Below are 16,691 nucleotides of genomic sequence, written 5' to 3'. Positions count from 1 at the left end.
CACGGGAACAGCAACTGTGAATAATACAAATATTTCAAGAATATATGAGAGGTAAACCAGACTGAAGAATAACCTTCTATATTTCCTTGTTAATAACTAGACTTCCGTGCCGTCTCGACATACGAGAGGGGTGATCACCGCACTGGCCGCAAATGTGGCCGCTGCGGGGGAATCTCACTAGACATCATTATCAACATTAACGAACAACTCCCCCGAGACTTAGACCTCAGGGAAAATGCCCGAAACGGCGATTTTTGTCTTGTCCTGGGTTCCTCGCTGACGGTCACTCCAGCCAACGGGATCCCTGAGATTATCGGCGAGAAAAAAAGGGGCGAAGCTCGCTTTATGCAATCTCCAGAAAACACCCATTGATGGACTCTGTGATCTTCGCATATTTGCCGAGGCAGATACACTGATCAAGGTGGTGGAGAGGTTTGGTCTGCCAATCCCGTCATTCATTTTACGTTTGTCGTCAATGTGAAAACACCGGAAGAGGATCGATACCGGATTACAGTTACCGGTGTTGATAGTAATGGGACTCCTGTTACATTTCTTCAGACTGTCAGACTGGAAGGCAGTAGGCGTGTAACATGCCCGAAACCGTATGTGATTCCTGTGCGCGAATCGTTTCGGCCTGGTGCGCAGTTGAAGCTCGATCTTGAGTTTACGGGGCGTTACAATGAGCCGAATCTGAAGCTCGTTCATGAGGATGGCTTGTACATTCTTGAGTATAATCCCCACAATGGAGCCTGGGTTATTACGAGACAGGAAAGTCTCGCCGATGTCACGGACATTACTGTGGCCGACGTTGCGTTGCAACCGGACTCTGTCCCGGAGGCTCTGTCCTCACAGGTTGGACAGTATCAGTTGATCTCTTGATAGGGGTACTATGGGTTGCTATCATATTGTATTTGGTGGTAACCTAGTGCAAATCAGTTTGATATACTTGAAATCCCGAAATATCACCGTGGTCTCTACATACAACATCTTGGTACTTCTCGGATATCGAAGGGGACAAAGGCCCAGGTAGAGAAACTTCGACAAGTCCAATGTTTCCTTCAAATCTCTCCCTCGAATACAAACTTCAACACAAGGCCACCCCCAATGATTAGACTCTGCAACACAGGAAGGCTAATAAACCCTGCAACACTGAAAGGAACCAAAATCATCTGTTCCTCCGGCTTTTGCATCGCCGACCTGAAAAACCAAGGAGACGTAACCGCCAGCCATGTGATGACCCAGCAAAAGCCAAGTGCTCTTTGCCACAAAGCGGGCAGTTTATCGTTCTGGGGGGCCCGCGTTCGCTTCCAGAGCTCTATGACACCGTCTTCAATCATATAGCCGACAACGAAAGAGAGGAAAAAGGACATGGTCCCAAGTTCCTTTAGTGAAACGTTTCGCAGACTATCGATTAATACGTGGATCAAGCCGGAGAAAAAGAAAACGATGAAAACGTTGACGTATCGTTCCACGAGCGATCTAGGCAGACTGAGGACATCACGAGCGAGAAAGTTGCTAATCGACGTGAGGGGTAGTCGTAGCATCTGATGCCAGAATGTTCTATGAGAACCAGGGGAATTAGATCTTGTCAAATTAACAAGCATAAGAGCGACTCACCCCCAGAAATTGCGTAGTGTGTATATATCTGCCATTCTGCCAATGATCGGCGGGCTGTTCGAGGGAGAATCACCCAGGCTCACACAGATGATCGAAGCAACGCGGTAGTAGAAGCCGAGCAAGACCCGAGACACAACGAACCAAGCCACGAGGGTCTGTATAAACTGTTCTGTCCACTCTTGCCCGGGGTTATTCTGTTGGGGATCCGAAGAAATTGACCGTTCTTCGTCTGGGTTATTCATGGTTTGTTTCAAGGTCAATGCAGTGACTGTATCTAGAACTAGAAACTGCCAGACAGCGATAGCAGTCTCTCTAATCAAGAAGCGACCTCGCGGGATCACCTTCGGATCTCTCTTGGTGTAGTATTCTGGGAATGGCGGGACATTCTTCACTTGTCGAGGTGTATTGATCGCCCGTGTGCATGTGAGTAGTTGAAGAGCCTGGAATAGACGGGATAAAAAGCCTTTAGTATTTCCATTGGCGTCGACAAAGTCGCGCCCGGCTTGAGGGTGGATGAGCAGCAAGTCCATCGCTGTCAAGATGAAGGTTGCAGAGTTGCCGATGAGATTTGCCGATGGGTACCCCGGTTTCTGAGTAGGGTACATCATATGGAGTACGATCCCTATCATACATGGTATAGCCAGGTAACGTAGAGTAGACTGTTTGGGTGTTGTGGCTAGGACAACGGAGGGGATGAGACTCTGGAGAATGGCGAAAGCGAGCAACCGCCCGTGTGATTGATACTCCATGACTGTTTGGGATAAAATGAACCGAGTTCATTTGTTGAAAAAGTACAGATGAATAGGATTTATGTAAAGATGGATGGGAAGTAGGACAGTGCATTTTAAGTCTAAACTCCTTATAGTTAAAGTGAAATATATACTCCACTTCCCCTATAGGTAATCCCTCAGGTGCATTTATCCAGAAATCAAAGCAGAGGCGAATATTGGATATGGATTAAAGTCTGAGTGCAAGCCTAAGCCTAACTGAAATTGCCTGTGATAACGTATTTCACCGAGTGGTCCAACTAATCCAACCCATTAATCTTAAATGCATCTATTTCAAATAACGCCATTAAATATTCAACTAATTGGTCTATCTGGACATATCTCTCTTCTATGTCCTGGTAACCTGCATCCTGGTAACCTGCATATCCCACACCCCCGGGAGGTCGCGTACGTGGCTAAATAGCCGATTCTCTAGTTATACCCGTATACCGTATACCGGGACCGGGGGGAGCTTCACTTACTTCCTATTGCTGGATAATTAATGCAGAGACTTCTTTAACCAAGAAACCTTCTTCGGGGGGTATATGCCTTCGGGATCTAGCCCACTTTTACTTCTGCTTCTCGTTAGCGGCGCGTAATTCCTTATTTTCTTTCGCTGGTAGAATAGCGCTATACATTATAAGCTAGAAGCCTTCTATAAGTTAATTTAATGCACGATCTAACGGGCTAGGCGGACTTCGAGATCTTTTACGAAGTAGGGCTTTAACTAACGAAGCCTATCGAACGTAATTATTTCTCTATACGTAGTGTTTTTGGTGTAAAATTTCGACTTAATTCGCTCCCCCGACTCGGAAGGGATCGGTGTTCGAAGACGAATATTTAGCTTCGAGATCACACGATCGGGTGTAAAAGGTACTAGGCTAGCTGCTCCGAAGCTATGTTTAATAAGCTCCGATTTGAAGGCTTTAATTGGTGCGAGGTACGCTTCGAGGAAGTTAAGTTTATCGATATAGTTAATCCCGTTCCGCATTTTCGTTTTAAAGTCAAATAACCGATGTCGGAAGGCTATAAAAGGTAAGACGAGTGAGGCATATAGATCAGTACCTTATTTTCCTTATAGATCTATGTCCGTCGAGTATTAAAAGCTGCCTCCCCTTCGTACAAGAAGAATCAAGAGCTTTTAAGATAGCGAAGTCTAATTTTATTAAAGGTCTAACAGTTCGGGCTAACTTTAAATCGCTAGTTATATCGTTTCCAGAATCGGAGATATAAAAAAACGCCTTTTCGTAAGTTTTATAACCTAGTTTTCGTTGACCAAAAAGGGTAGTTCCACGCTATAGAAGATTCGCTATTCCTCGAATCGTAGAAGGGCAAGGGGCTACTCCACGAGAATCCATAGAGATAATTCATTTTAAAGAGATTCCTCTTTAATTCCTGTCAATTTCTTACAATTAGCGCGTGAAGTCGCGCGGTAAGGGGTGTTCTTAGACGGCGAAGAGTTAACTTTAGAGCTTCAAATCGACGTGCTACTTCGCAAATGGAAGTGATCTCTTGGTTTTTAAAAGCCCGAATAGCTAATAAGATCATAACCTCTTGCTTTATTGAATTCCGAGAGCTTTGAGAGTTTTGAGAGCGAATTGGTATGGTGGGTTGGACCACTCGGGGGTTTGGACAACTCGGTGGAATAAGTTACTGCACTTTGTATGCACAAAATTCCTAATTTGGGGGCAGGGGGTAATCAAGGGGGTTGGATATGCATATTAACTGGTGAATCGGGGCGTTCCCTTGGGTAATCTTTGAAGCATCACCCGTGGACGCCAATATCTTTAGTATCTATTCATCGTACTGTATATTGTTTGTTTTCCTAGGGGATTCTACACGTCTGGAAACCTCCGACGAAATCGTATATCAAGCGTCTACAGATCGCGTTTGGTATGTAACCTTGACGCTAACCCCAATGGATCTATGCATATACGCCCCGGATTAAACCTTTGTCCATCCTTGAAACTCACTTAGAAGCCTTTTGGTGTTAGTAGTGGACGGAGTCAAGATGCCGATCTTATTCGTTGGGGTGCCCGTTTGTGGTTGCCTTTTGTGTTACAATTCCATTGTGCAGGGATGCAGGTGGAACACAGCCCAAGATTTCTATAGAGTCAACCTATATTTGTAAGATGTCTTCGAGGTGAGAATCTGACCTATCACTTGGTTTGGACTCATGCATACAAGATAGACAAATGTTGTGTTCTCTGCGTCGATCCATTCGTGTATATATATATCACAGTAACTAGGCGAGTATGCATTAGTTGCCGCGTCATAAATAGCCCCAAGATCAGGGGAAATGCGTTAAATATTCGTTCCTGAATACGTACCAATAAGTGAACATCCTGCAGTTATTATAAAGTGTCGGATAGATATATGTGGAATTGAACAAGATATATACTTGGTTACAAAGGAAAAACGACCTTGCCTATATATCTACCTGTCAATATAAAAAGCATTTCCGATATGTGAAAAAGAGCACGCTCGCAACAGAGACATGTGCGTCTGTTGGGTAGATCATGAAGCTAACATGGTCATTCTATAGTCTTGTGCTCCTTACTAATACTTGCATCACTCTACGACCGCATCTTGCAACCTTTGGATTTATATTACACGCGTAGTACCATCTATGCAAGGACATTCCCCACAACTACCAGCTCCACATATAACACAGAGCAAGCTACACCAAAGCACATGGTATAAGTCTAGTAGACCAGCCCTAACCCAAGCATCACAGGCACTAAACCCTTCTGAATATAAGTCCAAGTTAGTCCCCGTTCGTCCGATGCTTATCTTGCCCTAATCTCGGGGCAGCGGAAGTCACGCCCACACCTCGGTATGATCCCCCCAGCTCTGGCACGGTCCCTACTTTATGGTATCTGATCGTGGGATCCGAGGTTCCTGTAAATCCGGGGAGCTTGTGTGGAGTCTGATGCGGGAGCTTGTTTTTTTGTTCCTGGATGGATTTGAGCTTATTCAAAATTACAGTATATATTTGTATTAATTACACTCGTATTTTTCGGCGGTTTTTTCACGCGTTCACTTTCACACATTAGAGCCGGACATGCTAGTACTACATACTCTCCGTATATATATACCCGATCTATTATGTTTACATGTAGAACAATTTGGGGACAATAAATGCCTCGTATCATATTATCCGACGGGACATCACATCTAAATCCGCCGGGAGTGAACATAGGAAAATGAAATCTAATCAACGGAGAATCATGTACGTCGGCACCAGAAGGACCGGGTCTTTTCGCCCGGGCGGGAATTAACGCCATACCCTCAGCAAAATAGGACAGACGCCGGGGTGACATCCACATCCGCAGACCTCCCCCGGAATCCCGCAAAAAACAAGTCATGTCATGCCATGCATTATACCACAAACCGATGCAACGGACACACGCTGCAAACAAACATCAAATAAGGATTAAACTGTTTATGCGCCGAATTCCTTGACGTCGCTCTTCTTGCCCTGGAGGGCAAGGGGGACGATGCCGCTGACGTGCATCTCAGGGCCGTAGACGTGCATGTCGAGGCCAAGCTCGATACCGACGGACTTGATGTTCTTAAGACCCTCCTGGTAGTTGGGACCGGCACGGCGGACCCAGATCTGGACCTTGTGCTCGTTGAGGACGGTGGCGACCTCGCGGATGGCGCGGATGACACCCTTGAAGGTGCTGGCCACGTTGGTGAAGTTGGCAATACCACCTCCGATGAAGAGGACCTTGCCCTCGGGGTGGGTGGGGGCACGCAGCATCAGGTCCAGCACGGTGCGGGCGTAGTTGAAAGTCTGGGTCTCGGTGGGGGCACCGGAGTACTCGCCGTAGTTGGCAAGCTCGCTGACGAAACCAGCGGAGGCAATGGCGTCGGCGTAAACAACGGAAGCACCGCCACCGGCGACGAGGGTCCACACACGGCCGCTGGCGTTGAGGACGGTCAACTTGAGGGAGGCACCGGTCTTGGCATCCATGTCGGAGATGAACTTCTCCTCCTTGCTCAACTCACGACCGAAGGGGGCGGGGAACTCCATTGGTGGGCCAGCATCGATGCTGACCTTGCCATTAGTCGAGGCGGGGAGAGGGGAGCCCAGGGCAGCGGGGCTGCGAGCAACAGCCCACTTGGTACCGCACTCGAACTCAGCGGTCTGGTCGAGCTTGGCGGCCAAATCCAAGAAGTGAACCTCGGCGGAGGTAGCGTCAGCGTTGGGGATAACAACCAGAGGGTTGATCTCGAGGTAGGTGAACTGGCAGTCAACGTAGACGGCGTACAGGCGAGAGATGAAGTCAACCAGGACATTGTGAACACCCTTGGGGACCTTGCTCAACAGGGTCGCGGCGATCTCCTCGTTGGAGGGGTATTGCTTGAGGTTGACGGGGATCAACAGCTTCTCGGCCTTAGCATCGACATCACCGACGTCAACACCACCCTCGTGAGTGAAGAGGATCCAGTCACCCTAGAATTGTACCATTAGCCTCCACATCCTTTCAATTGCGCTTGAAACTGCGGGGAAAGCTTACCTCACGGACGGAGTTGATGTTGATGTAGTATTCGGTCTCCTGAGGGTGAGGCACGAAGGGCTCAACCAGGAATTGGCGGAGAACACCAGTGATGGTCTCAACCTGGACATCCTTAGTGGCACGAGCCTCAATCCAGTCCCGGGCCTCAGTCCAGGTCTTGTTCAAGGCGAGCAGACCGCTCTTACCCCGACGCTTGATCAATTGATCGGGTTTGGCGACAAACTTGGCACCGGGGGTCAGAAGCCAAGGGAAGGAGACCTCAGCCTGGTCGAGGACATCCTTAACGGCCTTGTCATCGGGGAAGTGAAGGGAGGCGAGGCGGGCAGGAGGGTTGTGTGTTGCGGAGGCAGGAAGAGGAGTGGGCTTGATCACTGGGGCGCGAGTGAGGTGGTAGTTGAGGATGGCCTTGCCGTCGGCCTCGAGGATAGATTTGGCGGACATGATGTGATGATGTGTTAGGGAAATATGTGAGAGAGGGAGAAAAAAGAGGGGGATATTTTGAGCTGAAGGGAAAGGGAAAAGGTGGGAATTGAGGTGTGTACTGTAGTGTACGGCGTACAAAAAAAAAAAAAATGTGCTGGATATTACAGCGTACAACTCGGCAGGTCCCACCTGTTGAGGAACAGACTAGAGAAGATCCTAAGGTGGGGGGGGGGGGGGGGAGAGAGACTATGCTCTTCGTTGGGATTCTCCACAAATAGTACGGAGTACTTACGGGTACTTCTGGTGGCGCCACTCGTTCTACCTATTTTGAGGTACTTGTTGGTTCCCCGATACCGCTTTTTTAGTTGTTGAGAGAGACCGAATTCGGGGATTTATTACAATCCTCCGAGGGCTATCTATACGCCGATATATATTTTCATTATTTTTTATTAGTTTCGAACATACAAGCACCAATGGATGTATGTCCATTTGCATACATATGTAGATTTATTAGAAGAGAAAGATACTTCAAATACTACCAACACTGTTTCCATTGCAACATATAAATACACCCCTATACCAATACGTGTGGATACAGTATCGTCAGTACCCGGTACTTTGGGGACTGCCAAGTGTTGAGCTGTTCTGCGGATCCAGCGGTCTGGGACGAGCTGTACGGTGTATCTGCGAGTACTCCGAGTATCTCACCCCGCGGATTTTTTTCTCAACAGCTGCTTCTTCTGCCCCCTTCTCTTCTGTACTACTTCCTTTTCCCTCCTTTTCTCTATTTCCTCCTAATTTCACAGCGGCTTGTTTAACGCATAAAGTGAGTTACCTTTTTTTTTTCTCTTTCTCTGATCCATTGCTCTTCCGCATATCCACTCCCCTCCAAACCGCCTTCTTTACTCCAATTGCCTGCATTATCGGATAATTGCTTCGAAATCCAACTTGCATGCTAATTTCCATCTAGATTCATCATGCCCTCTACTCTCTCCCCCGGGAACGACGTGCAGTCGGCCAACGACAACATCACCCGCTTCGCCCCTCCTAGCCGTGCCCTCTCGCCCTCCCAACACAGCCTTTTCCACAACAAGACACGATGCTTCGTGTAGTAAGTGACATACTGCTCCTATGATCTTGGTATGAGACTAACTAAGAACTCAAGTGGTATGCAACCCCGAGCCGTGCAGGGCATGCTCGACTTTGATTTCATCTGCAAGCGCTCGACTCCTTCCGTAGCCGGTATTATCTACACCTTCGGTGGTCAGTTCGTCAGCAAGATGTACTGGGGTACCAGTGAGACCCTCCTCCCCGTCTACCAGGATGTTGAGAAGGCCATGGCCAAGCACCCCGACGTTGACACCGTTGTCAACTTCGCCTCTTCTCGCTCCGTCTACACCTCCACCATGGAGTTGATGGAGAACCCCCAGATCCGCTCCATTGCTATTATTGCCGAGGGTGTCCCCGAGCGTGTAAGTTCTGCCTTTCCCCGTATTATATCGAATGTACTTCTAACGACTACCAAAGCGTGCTCGTGAGATTATGGTCACCGCCAAGGAGAAGGGTATCACCATTATTGGCCCCGCCACCGTCGGTGGTATCAAGCCCGGTGCGTACAAGATCGGTAACACTGGTGGTATGATGGACAACATTGTCGCCTCCAAGCTGTACCGCAAGGGTTCCGTCGGCTACGTCTCCAAGTCCGGTGGTATGTCCAACGAATTGAACAACATTATCTCCCAGAACACCGACGGTGTATTCGAGGGTGTTGCCATTGGTGGTGATCGTTACCCCGGTACCACCTTCATCGATCACTTGCTCCGATACCAGGCCGAGCCCGAGTGCAAGATCCTTGTCCTACTCGGTGAGGTCGGTGGTGTTGAGGAGTACCGTGTGATTGAGGCCGTCAAGAACGGCACCATCACCAAGCCCATCGTCGCCTGGGCTATCGGAACCTGCGCCAGCTTGTTCAAGACCGAGGTCCAGTTCGGTCACGCCGGTGCCTCCGCCAACTCTGATCTCGAGACTGCCGTCACCAAGAACAAGGCCATGCGTGAAGCTGGCATCTACGTCCCCGACACCTTTGAAGACCTTCCCCAGATCCTCAAGCAGGTCTACGACCTCGAGCTTCAGAAGGGCAACATTACCCCCGCCCCCGAGCCCGTTGTGCCCAAGATCCCTATCGACTACTCCTGGGCCCAGGAGCTCGGTCTTGTCCGTAAGCCCGCTGCCTTCATCTCCACCATCTCCGACGACCGTGGCCAGGAGCTGCTCTACGCCGGTATGCCTATCTCCGATGTCTTCAGAGAGGATATTGGCATTGGTGGTGTCATGTCTCTGCTGTGGTTCCGTCGCCGCTTGCCCCCCTACGCCAGCAAGTTCCTCGAGATGGTTCTCATGCTGACTGCCGATCACGGTCCCGCCGTCTCTGGTGCCATGAACACCATCATCACCACCCGTGCTGGAAAGGATCTGATCAGTGCTCTCGTTTCCGGTCTGCTGACCATCGGTTCGCGCTTCGGTGGTGCCCTGGATGGCGCCGCTGAGGAGTTCACCAAGGCCTTCGACAAGGGTCTGAGCCCCCGTGACTTCGTCGACACCATGCGCAAGGAGAACAAGCTGATCCCCGGTATTGGCCACAAGGTCAAGTCCCGCAACAACCCCGATCTCCGTGTCGAGCTTGTCAAGGAGTTCGTCAAGAAGCACTTCCCCAGCACCAAGCTGCTCGACTACGCTATCGCCGTTGAGACCGTCACCACCTCCAAGAAGGACAACTTGATCCTCAACGTCGACGGTTGTGTCGCTGTCTGCTTCGTTGACCTCCTCCGCAACTGCGGTGCCTTCTCCCCCGAGGAGTGCGAGGACTACATGCGCATGGGTGTCCTCAACGGTCTGTTCGTGCTCGGACGTTCCATCGGTCTCATTGCCCACTACCTTGACCAGAAGCGCCTGCGCACCGGTCTCTACCGCCACCCCTGGGATGACATCACCTACCTCCTCCCCACCCTGCAGAAGGGTGGCGCTGAAGGCCGTGTCGAGGTCAACCTGTGATTTTGTTTACGTTTTGCAGCGCCGTCCGCTGGCATATAGTCCGTCCGTTCAGGGCGGTGGAGTTCGGATGGTTCATCCCTTGGTTTTTCTTTTTTTATGTTTTCTGAGCAGTCGTGTATATCGATGTACTGCGTTCATGTGGCATGACCAAGTTGACGGGTTGACACTCAAGAAGGGTGCAACCCGGCTACAGATCTGATTTAATTCGTTTTGCAGTAGATGACTAGACCTCTTTGGGAAATAATGAATGTGCCTTTGCCGCATGATATGCTTTTTCCAGTGTAATGTGTAGTATTCGTGGAAATATTCAAAGCTGAGCCATGCTGTAGTCTTCCCGGGGGCCAACCTTGGAAGGTTGTCCAGATGGGCCGCCCGATTAGGAAATATCCTTATCGCTTATCGATCGCAATCTTTTCTAGCCTCAATCTCGACTTCAAGATTCACCCACCTTACATTCTGTACCCTGCAAACCACATCTACACCCAGTTATCGTATAATCCGATAGAGCCATCCAGTACCTATCTGTACTGCGTCCAAGGCTCCGCATCATCTCAACGCCAATCCCAACCCAACAACACCAACCTAATACAACCACACCACCATGGTCCGCCTCAAAAACCGCTATCTGCTCGTGGACATCCTCTATCCAGACCCAAAAACCTGGCCCGCAACACCAACAACAAAACCACACAACCCCCAACTGGCAATCCACTCTCCAACCTCCGACGCTCTGACTCAAGGCTTCCTAGCCAAGATGATCCGCGAGTCCGTCGCGGAGCTATACGGCGACTGGGGAATCGGCAAGCTGGGCGGTGCCTCCGCAGGTGGAATAACGAGTAAGTTATTATATTCACCACATCCAACCCATCCATCCATCCCTACGGAACCACCCACTAAACATACTATAGTAAAATACCTCTCACCAGCAACATCCACCGCCATAGTGCGGTGTCCACGCGCCTCCTTCCGGCTTGTCTGGTCGGCGCTGACATACATGTCTGGCGTGCCGGAGCCAGCGAATGGCCCCAAACGCGCGGGGACGGGACGCGAGCGTGCGTGTGTGTTCCGCGTGATTCGGGTTTCTGGGACAATGCGGAAGGCTGAGGAGGAGGCTATTCGGAGGGCTAGGAGGGAGATTGTTAGGGTCAAGGATGCCGAGGAGAGGGGTGTTCTTGGGGGATTGGTTGGTGGGTCTAGTGTTGTTGATTGTGTTATGGATGAGAGTGAGGATGGGGGGATGGTTGAGGATGATTGAGATGATGTGGATAGATGTTTTATTGTACTCTTTTGTATACTTTTAATGAGATACCCCAGGTTTTGGTGCGTTAGGTTATGCATTGTTATTTCGGCTATCGTACATTTATCGTATCATATTTGACATTTGGCATGGCTGGGAAGTTGTTGGAACAGGATTACTTGCGGTGCACCCGCACGCCAGTGTCTGGCATATCCCTCTTCCACTTCTCCAGTTCCTCATCATAGTCATGTCCATCGTCCTTATCGTAGTCATCCTCGTCGTCTCCGCCATCCGCCGCACCCGTCTTCTCGACCTGGCTCGCCGCATTGCGCAAGCGAACTTCCTCCTCCAAGTCCTTCTCCTCCTGCTCATCATATTGATCCTTAGCATCCAACCAACGCTCCTGTACATCCCGCACGTCTGTGACACCCATGCCCTCTCGAACAGCGACTTGCCAGACAGTATCGTTGGCACCCTCGGCGGGACCAAAGGCATACCCGGACGCACGATCGATGGCGCGCAGGAGACTCATCATACTCTTTTTATCCTCGACGGCCAGCGTCTCGAAGGCAACAAGTCCGAATTCCTCGACCAGGTCGATGATAGTCTGGTTTAGCTTGCCGAATTTCTCGTGCGAGAATCGCGAGGACTCGCTTTCCAGTTCAGGAAGTAGGTAGGAGAGATCTTGAACCTCAGTGTAGTAGTCTAGGTTGAAAGGGAGCGGGGCATAGTTGGCGAGGTTGTCGATTTTGGTGAGGACGTTGAGGTGTGGGAGGTCGAGTTGGAGCATGGCGCGGAGGGAGAGGAGGAGGGCAGAGATGTACATTGAGGGGAGGGTGAGGGTATAGGAGTCAACGAGATGAATGACGATCAACTGTTTCATAATGAGTATGGTTAGCTGAGTCTATTTTGTGCTGCCCTTGAGGTTTTATTGCGACTAACCCGGATACCCATTTGCTGAATCTTGTAAAAGATGTTGCGTAATGAGGCGTGGTGTGTAAATAGCTCGACTTGACCGGGACAGTCGAAAAGAATATAGTCATCTAAGAATTCATCAAAACTAGTCAGTATTTAAAATGTATACGTCCAGGACTTTCGGACATACCACCAAGCTCCTTCAGCCCGTTCTCCAGCCATTCAAAGTTGTTCTCGAGCTCTTCGAGAGCATATAAGACACCACCATTCGGACCCAGCTTGTCCTCTTCCATGATATCCTCTAGAGTAACTAGGTCACGTACGTCCAGCGCACATGGATAAGAGGTCTTGTCGTTGGCGGGGTCAAGGTTGACGACAGAGCATTTCCGGCCGATTGCGCCTAGGAACTGATGCATGCCATTGCAGTACGTGGACTTGCCAGCGCCCGGTGGACCAATCACCAGCTGAGCAAAGGGCATCTTGTTAATGTCCGAAGATAAGAGAAGTTGTGTTTTTGCTGGAAACAAATGATGTCAAAGCCGTTTGGTCTTTTTTTCCTTATCGATGTAGCGCGGGGAATCAGAGGGCGGTGACGATGGCAGAAAAGGAGACGGCCAAAGGGCTCGGGGAGCTTGGGTTTGATCTTCTACAACTCTGCAGCTTACCCAATATGACTTCTCGTGAGTAGTTTTCACTATTACCTTCTTCCAGATTTGACCCTTGTCTAATTTCTTATTGCAGATCAATTCATTGTGGCATCCCCACCTACGGATGCCATCTCGGCCTTGAAGTTCTCCCCAGACCCCAATTCCGCGCGGATCGTCGTTTCATCATGGGATAAGAATGTGTACCTGTATGACCTGCGGGATGAGAATGGCAAAGTTGGAGAGGGAAAGCTATTGCAGAAGTTTGAGCACCGCGCTCCTGTACTGGACGTCTGCTTCGGCGAGAATGAGAACGAGATCTACACAGCTGGACTGGATTGGGACGTGAGGAAGTGAGTTATTCCCAGCTCCTACTGCTACTATCACCGCAATCGTGGTCTACGGGTTATACTGACTATACTGATTAGAATCAACCTCAACACCTCCGAACAGACCGTGCTCAGCAGCCACGAAGCTGGCGTGCGCCATGTCCTGTACAGCCGTGAGCACAACATCGTCATCTCCGCATCGTGGGATTCAACACTGCACATCCACCTACCAGATGCCGGCGCAAATCCCGACTCCCTGCCGATTATCGTCCCCCTCCCGTCGAAGCCATTCTCAATCTCCGCAACCGCCACAAAGCTGATCGTCGCAATGGCATCACGCGCATTGCACATCTACGACCTCAAAGCATTGGCCCTTCTCACCGCACAATCAGACAGCACAGCCCCAGGCGGTAACCGAGTCGAAGTTGAGCCCTGGCAACGCCGTGAAAGCAGCTTGAAGTTCATGACCCGTGCGGTTGCCTGTATGCCCGATGACGCCGGGTACGCCTCGTCTAGCATCGAGGGTCGTGTCGCAGTCGAGTGGTTCGACCCGTCACCTGAATCTCAGGCCCGCAAATACGCTTTCAAGTGTCACCGCCAGACTGCCGAGGACGGCGTGGACGTCGTCTACCCTGTGAACGCACTGGCTTTCCACCCAATTTTTGGCACCTTTGCGTCCGGTGGCGGTGACGGTGTTGTTGCGCTCTGGGATGGAATCTCTAAGCGCCGTATCCGTCAATATCAGAAATACCAAAACAGCGTCTCGGCTGTTGCGTTCAGTGCGAGCGGCCAGTATCTGGCCATCGCAGTCAGCCCTGGATTCGAGGACGGCCATGACGAGGTCCCTGAAGGCACAGTGAAGATTTATGTACGGGAGTTGGGCGAGACGGAGGCCAAGGGCAAAGGCGCAAAATAGGTACTTTCCTTGGTTCTATACTGAAATGAAGCGTCTGTCCAATGTTGATACCACACATGAAATCTAATTAAAAAAACAATCCAAAACACATTCGCAAGCATCCCCCAGTTCAATTCCAATTATAGAATTTTTTTTCCCAGGTTTAACAAGCGCAAAATCTTGGTATCTAAGTTATTTAGGTTAGTCTCATGTTCGTCCCCCACAGTCCAGCCACTATACATCTACTGAGCCTTGCGAACAGAGACCGTCCCATCAGGCATACCGAAGTAAGCCGCAACAGGTCGCTGACCACCAATACCACCGGCAGCAGTAGCCTGCGGGCCGGTCTGGCCGTGGAAAATACCGACTTCAAGCACGCCGGTGATATCCCTGATCTTGCGAGCCAACTCACCAACGGCCCACACACCATCCTTGCCGTTACCATCCTGGCCAGCCTCGATATCCGCCTTGACCAGCAGGGGCTTGAAGGGAGCATCGATAAGGAAGAAGCCCTGATCGGTCTTGAGGGGACCTTGCTTGGCGGCCGCGGAGGCCCGAATGGCGGGGTTGACACTGCCGAGTTCTTGCAGCTTGGAGATAACGCGGTGAGCGGCGATCGGGGCGACCTCGATGGGGATTCCTTTCCAGTTTGTGAGGAGACGGGGCTGGAGTTTGCGGAAGTCTAAAATTGCGAGCGTTAGTTGGGGGGTATTATTATTATAGCAAAGAGGAAAGAAAAACCAAGGGAAAAACAGGGGAAAAAACAACAGCGTTGGCTGGTTGTAATTTCCAGCCATCACCCAACTCAAACCCCATAATTACAATGCAAAATGAAGATCATGTTAGATCTGATTGCGACTCACCTGCAACACAGATAAATTCCTTAGCCTGCATAGCGACGATCTTCTCCTGGAACAAGCATGCACCACCGCCCTTGATGCAGTTCAAATCCTCGTCGACCTCGTCCGCACCATCGAACGCCACATCGAGCACAGTGCCCAACGGAATGGAGTCGTACTCAACGGCAGCCAGCCCGGCGCTGATAATCAGCTGCTTAGACTGGTAACCGGTCGGGATGTACTTGGTGTTAGAGGTGTCGACCCCGAGGGCCTTGATGGCCTCGACGACGTACACGATCGTCGTACCACTGCCGATACCGACCCAGCGGGCATCCTTGGGGTAGTGGTTTGCGACAGCGACCTGTGCGGCGGCGCGCTTAGATTCTTCGACGGCGGACATGGTGGATTGGAGTCTTGGACTGAGGGTGCGAAAGAGTGTGGGGATGGTGGGGAGGGTAAGTTTACGGCAGAGGAAAAGAGGGGAGAAGGCTGATTGGATCATGGGAGTCCTCTCTATAGAGGCTCTTTAGAATGGTAGTGAGGAAAGGGAGAAAATATAGAGGATGAAATTCAGCATAAAATAGAATCTCCAGGGCTATAGTCTTAGCTTAGAAGTCTATAACGTCACATCACGGGGTTTAGCACTGTGGCCATTGCTTTTTCTATGAAATTCAGACCCAGACAGTCTACATTATTTTACACTATTCTACATTAATCAATGTTATATGCAATGGAGACACTAATATGTCAGAGAGTATGATCAGTCTCATATTGTATGAGGGGAAATATAACCTCAGATCGACTACCCAAATTGTATGTTGTATACTCTGTATACAAGGACCAGAATGTCACAATCTATTGCTTTTTTTATAGGATAGCAATGGATAAAGCAAAGAGAAAATACATATTTGAAAAATCCTCTAGCAGAATAGCTATCCCTGTTTATCTCTGCCAATTATCACCACATTTCCCTCAGGAACAACATTGACCTCCAGAATAAAAGACACAACAGATACAAACCATTGGAGGCTTCTATTCAGTGGATATGAGCAGGGACTAGGTATTGCAAATCGTCTTAACAGCGGGTAAAAACGCCTCTATATTATCAATTAGCTTATGCGTTTCCTTATATGGAAAAAGACCGTACTCTGAACAAAACTCGCGCCACACTTGTCATTCACGCAGCTTGCACCAGCATTTTCAATAACATCTTGGGCCAAGCAAATACAATCCCAGTCATTCTTGGTGCAGCTAGTTGCCTGAGCTATTGTGTCCAAGCAGGCAAAGGCACAACCAGGCAGCTCTCGCCCTAGGGCATGTGCGAGCCTAGCAGAGGCGAGGACCACAATGGCCAACTTCATTCTGGATAAGTCGGTCTGATGGAATAACTCAATTGATATAGAGACGAGGAGACTTCATACATGGTGAAATTGGGGCAATGAATGGTA

General features: G+C 49.8%; 8 protein-coding genes across 8 annotated transcripts; 4 read left to right on the top strand and 4 right to left on the bottom strand.

Moving 5' to 3' along the window:
- Positions 1-590: 590 nt before the first annotated feature.
- On the top strand, positions 591-879 carry N7447_010124 (NAD-dependent deacetylase sirtuin-7; the record flags this gene model as incomplete). Its single annotated transcript, XM_057234386.1, has 2 exons — positions 591-602; positions 646-879. 2 exons carry the CDS (start codon positions 591-593, stop codon positions 877-879), a joined length of 246 nt encoding a protein of 81 aa, XP_057081670.1.
- A 179-nt stretch (positions 880-1,058) lies between these two features.
- On the bottom strand, positions 1,059-2,366 carry N7447_010123 (wax synthase family protein; the record flags this gene model as incomplete). The annotated part of the gene is made up of 2 exons (XM_057234385.1): positions 1,059-1,560; positions 1,618-2,366. 2 exons carry the CDS (start codon positions 2,364-2,366, stop codon positions 1,059-1,061), a joined length of 1,251 nt encoding a protein of 416 aa, XP_057081669.1.
- A 3,463-nt stretch (positions 2,367-5,829) lies between these two features.
- On the bottom strand, positions 5,830-7,380 carry aclA (putative ATP citrate lyase subunit (Acl); the record flags this gene model as incomplete). The annotated part of the gene is made up of 2 exons (XM_057234384.1): positions 6,911-7,380; positions 5,830-6,846 (listed from the first exon to the last, which is right to left on the bottom strand). The coding sequence occupies exons 1-2, from the start codon at positions 7,349-7,351 to the stop codon at positions 5,830-5,832; spliced, it is 1,458 nt and encodes a 485-aa protein (XP_057081668.1). The 5' UTR covers positions 7,352-7,380.
- Positions 7,381-8,310: 930 nt separating this feature from the next.
- On the top strand, positions 8,311-10,384 carry N7447_010121 (uncharacterized protein; the record flags this gene model as incomplete). Its single annotated transcript, XM_057234383.1, has 3 exons — positions 8,311-8,444; positions 8,499-8,805; positions 8,861-10,384. 3 exons carry the CDS (start codon positions 8,311-8,313, stop codon positions 10,382-10,384), a joined length of 1,965 nt encoding a protein of 654 aa, XP_057081667.1.
- Positions 10,385-10,985: 601 nt separating this feature from the next.
- N7447_010120 (Rpp14/Pop5 family protein) lies at positions 10,986-11,639 on the top strand (the record flags this gene model as incomplete). The annotated part of the gene is made up of 2 exons (XM_057234382.1): positions 10,986-11,220; positions 11,293-11,639. The coding sequence occupies 2 exons, from the start codon at positions 10,986-10,988 to the stop codon at positions 11,637-11,639; spliced, it is 582 nt and encodes a 193-aa protein (XP_057081666.1).
- Positions 11,640-11,796: 157 nt separating this feature from the next.
- On the bottom strand, positions 11,797-13,015 carry N7447_010119 (GTPase GPN2; the record flags this gene model as incomplete). Its single annotated transcript, XM_057234381.1, has 3 exons — positions 11,797-12,495; positions 12,564-12,664; positions 12,727-13,015. 3 exons carry the CDS (start codon positions 13,013-13,015, stop codon positions 11,797-11,799), a joined length of 1,089 nt encoding a protein of 362 aa, XP_057081665.1.
- Positions 13,016-13,206: 191 nt separating this feature from the next.
- On the top strand, positions 13,207-14,425 carry N7447_010118 (WD40 repeat domain-containing protein; the record flags this gene model as incomplete). The annotated part of the gene is made up of 3 exons (XM_057234380.1): positions 13,207-13,216; positions 13,278-13,533; positions 13,609-14,425. 3 exons carry the CDS (start codon positions 13,207-13,209, stop codon positions 14,423-14,425), a joined length of 1,083 nt encoding a protein of 360 aa, XP_057081664.1.
- Positions 14,426-14,646: 221 nt separating this feature from the next.
- Positions 14,647-15,745, bottom strand: N7447_010117 (ribose-5-phosphate isomerase RKI1; the record flags this gene model as incomplete). Its single annotated transcript, XM_057234379.1, has 2 exons — positions 14,647-15,086; positions 15,268-15,745. 2 exons carry the CDS (start codon positions 15,743-15,745, stop codon positions 14,647-14,649), a joined length of 918 nt encoding a protein of 305 aa, XP_057081663.1.
- Positions 15,746-16,691: the final 946 nt, after the last annotated feature.

The sequence above is a fragment of the Penicillium robsamsonii genome (assembly GCF_028829455.1).
Source record: "Penicillium robsamsonii strain IBT 29466 chromosome Unknown utg000006l_segment0_segment0, whole genome shotgun sequence".
Taxonomy (NCBI): domain Eukaryota; kingdom Fungi; phylum Ascomycota; class Eurotiomycetes; order Eurotiales; family Aspergillaceae; genus Penicillium; species Penicillium robsamsonii.
This window is presented reverse-complemented; position numbering and strand designations above follow the sequence as displayed.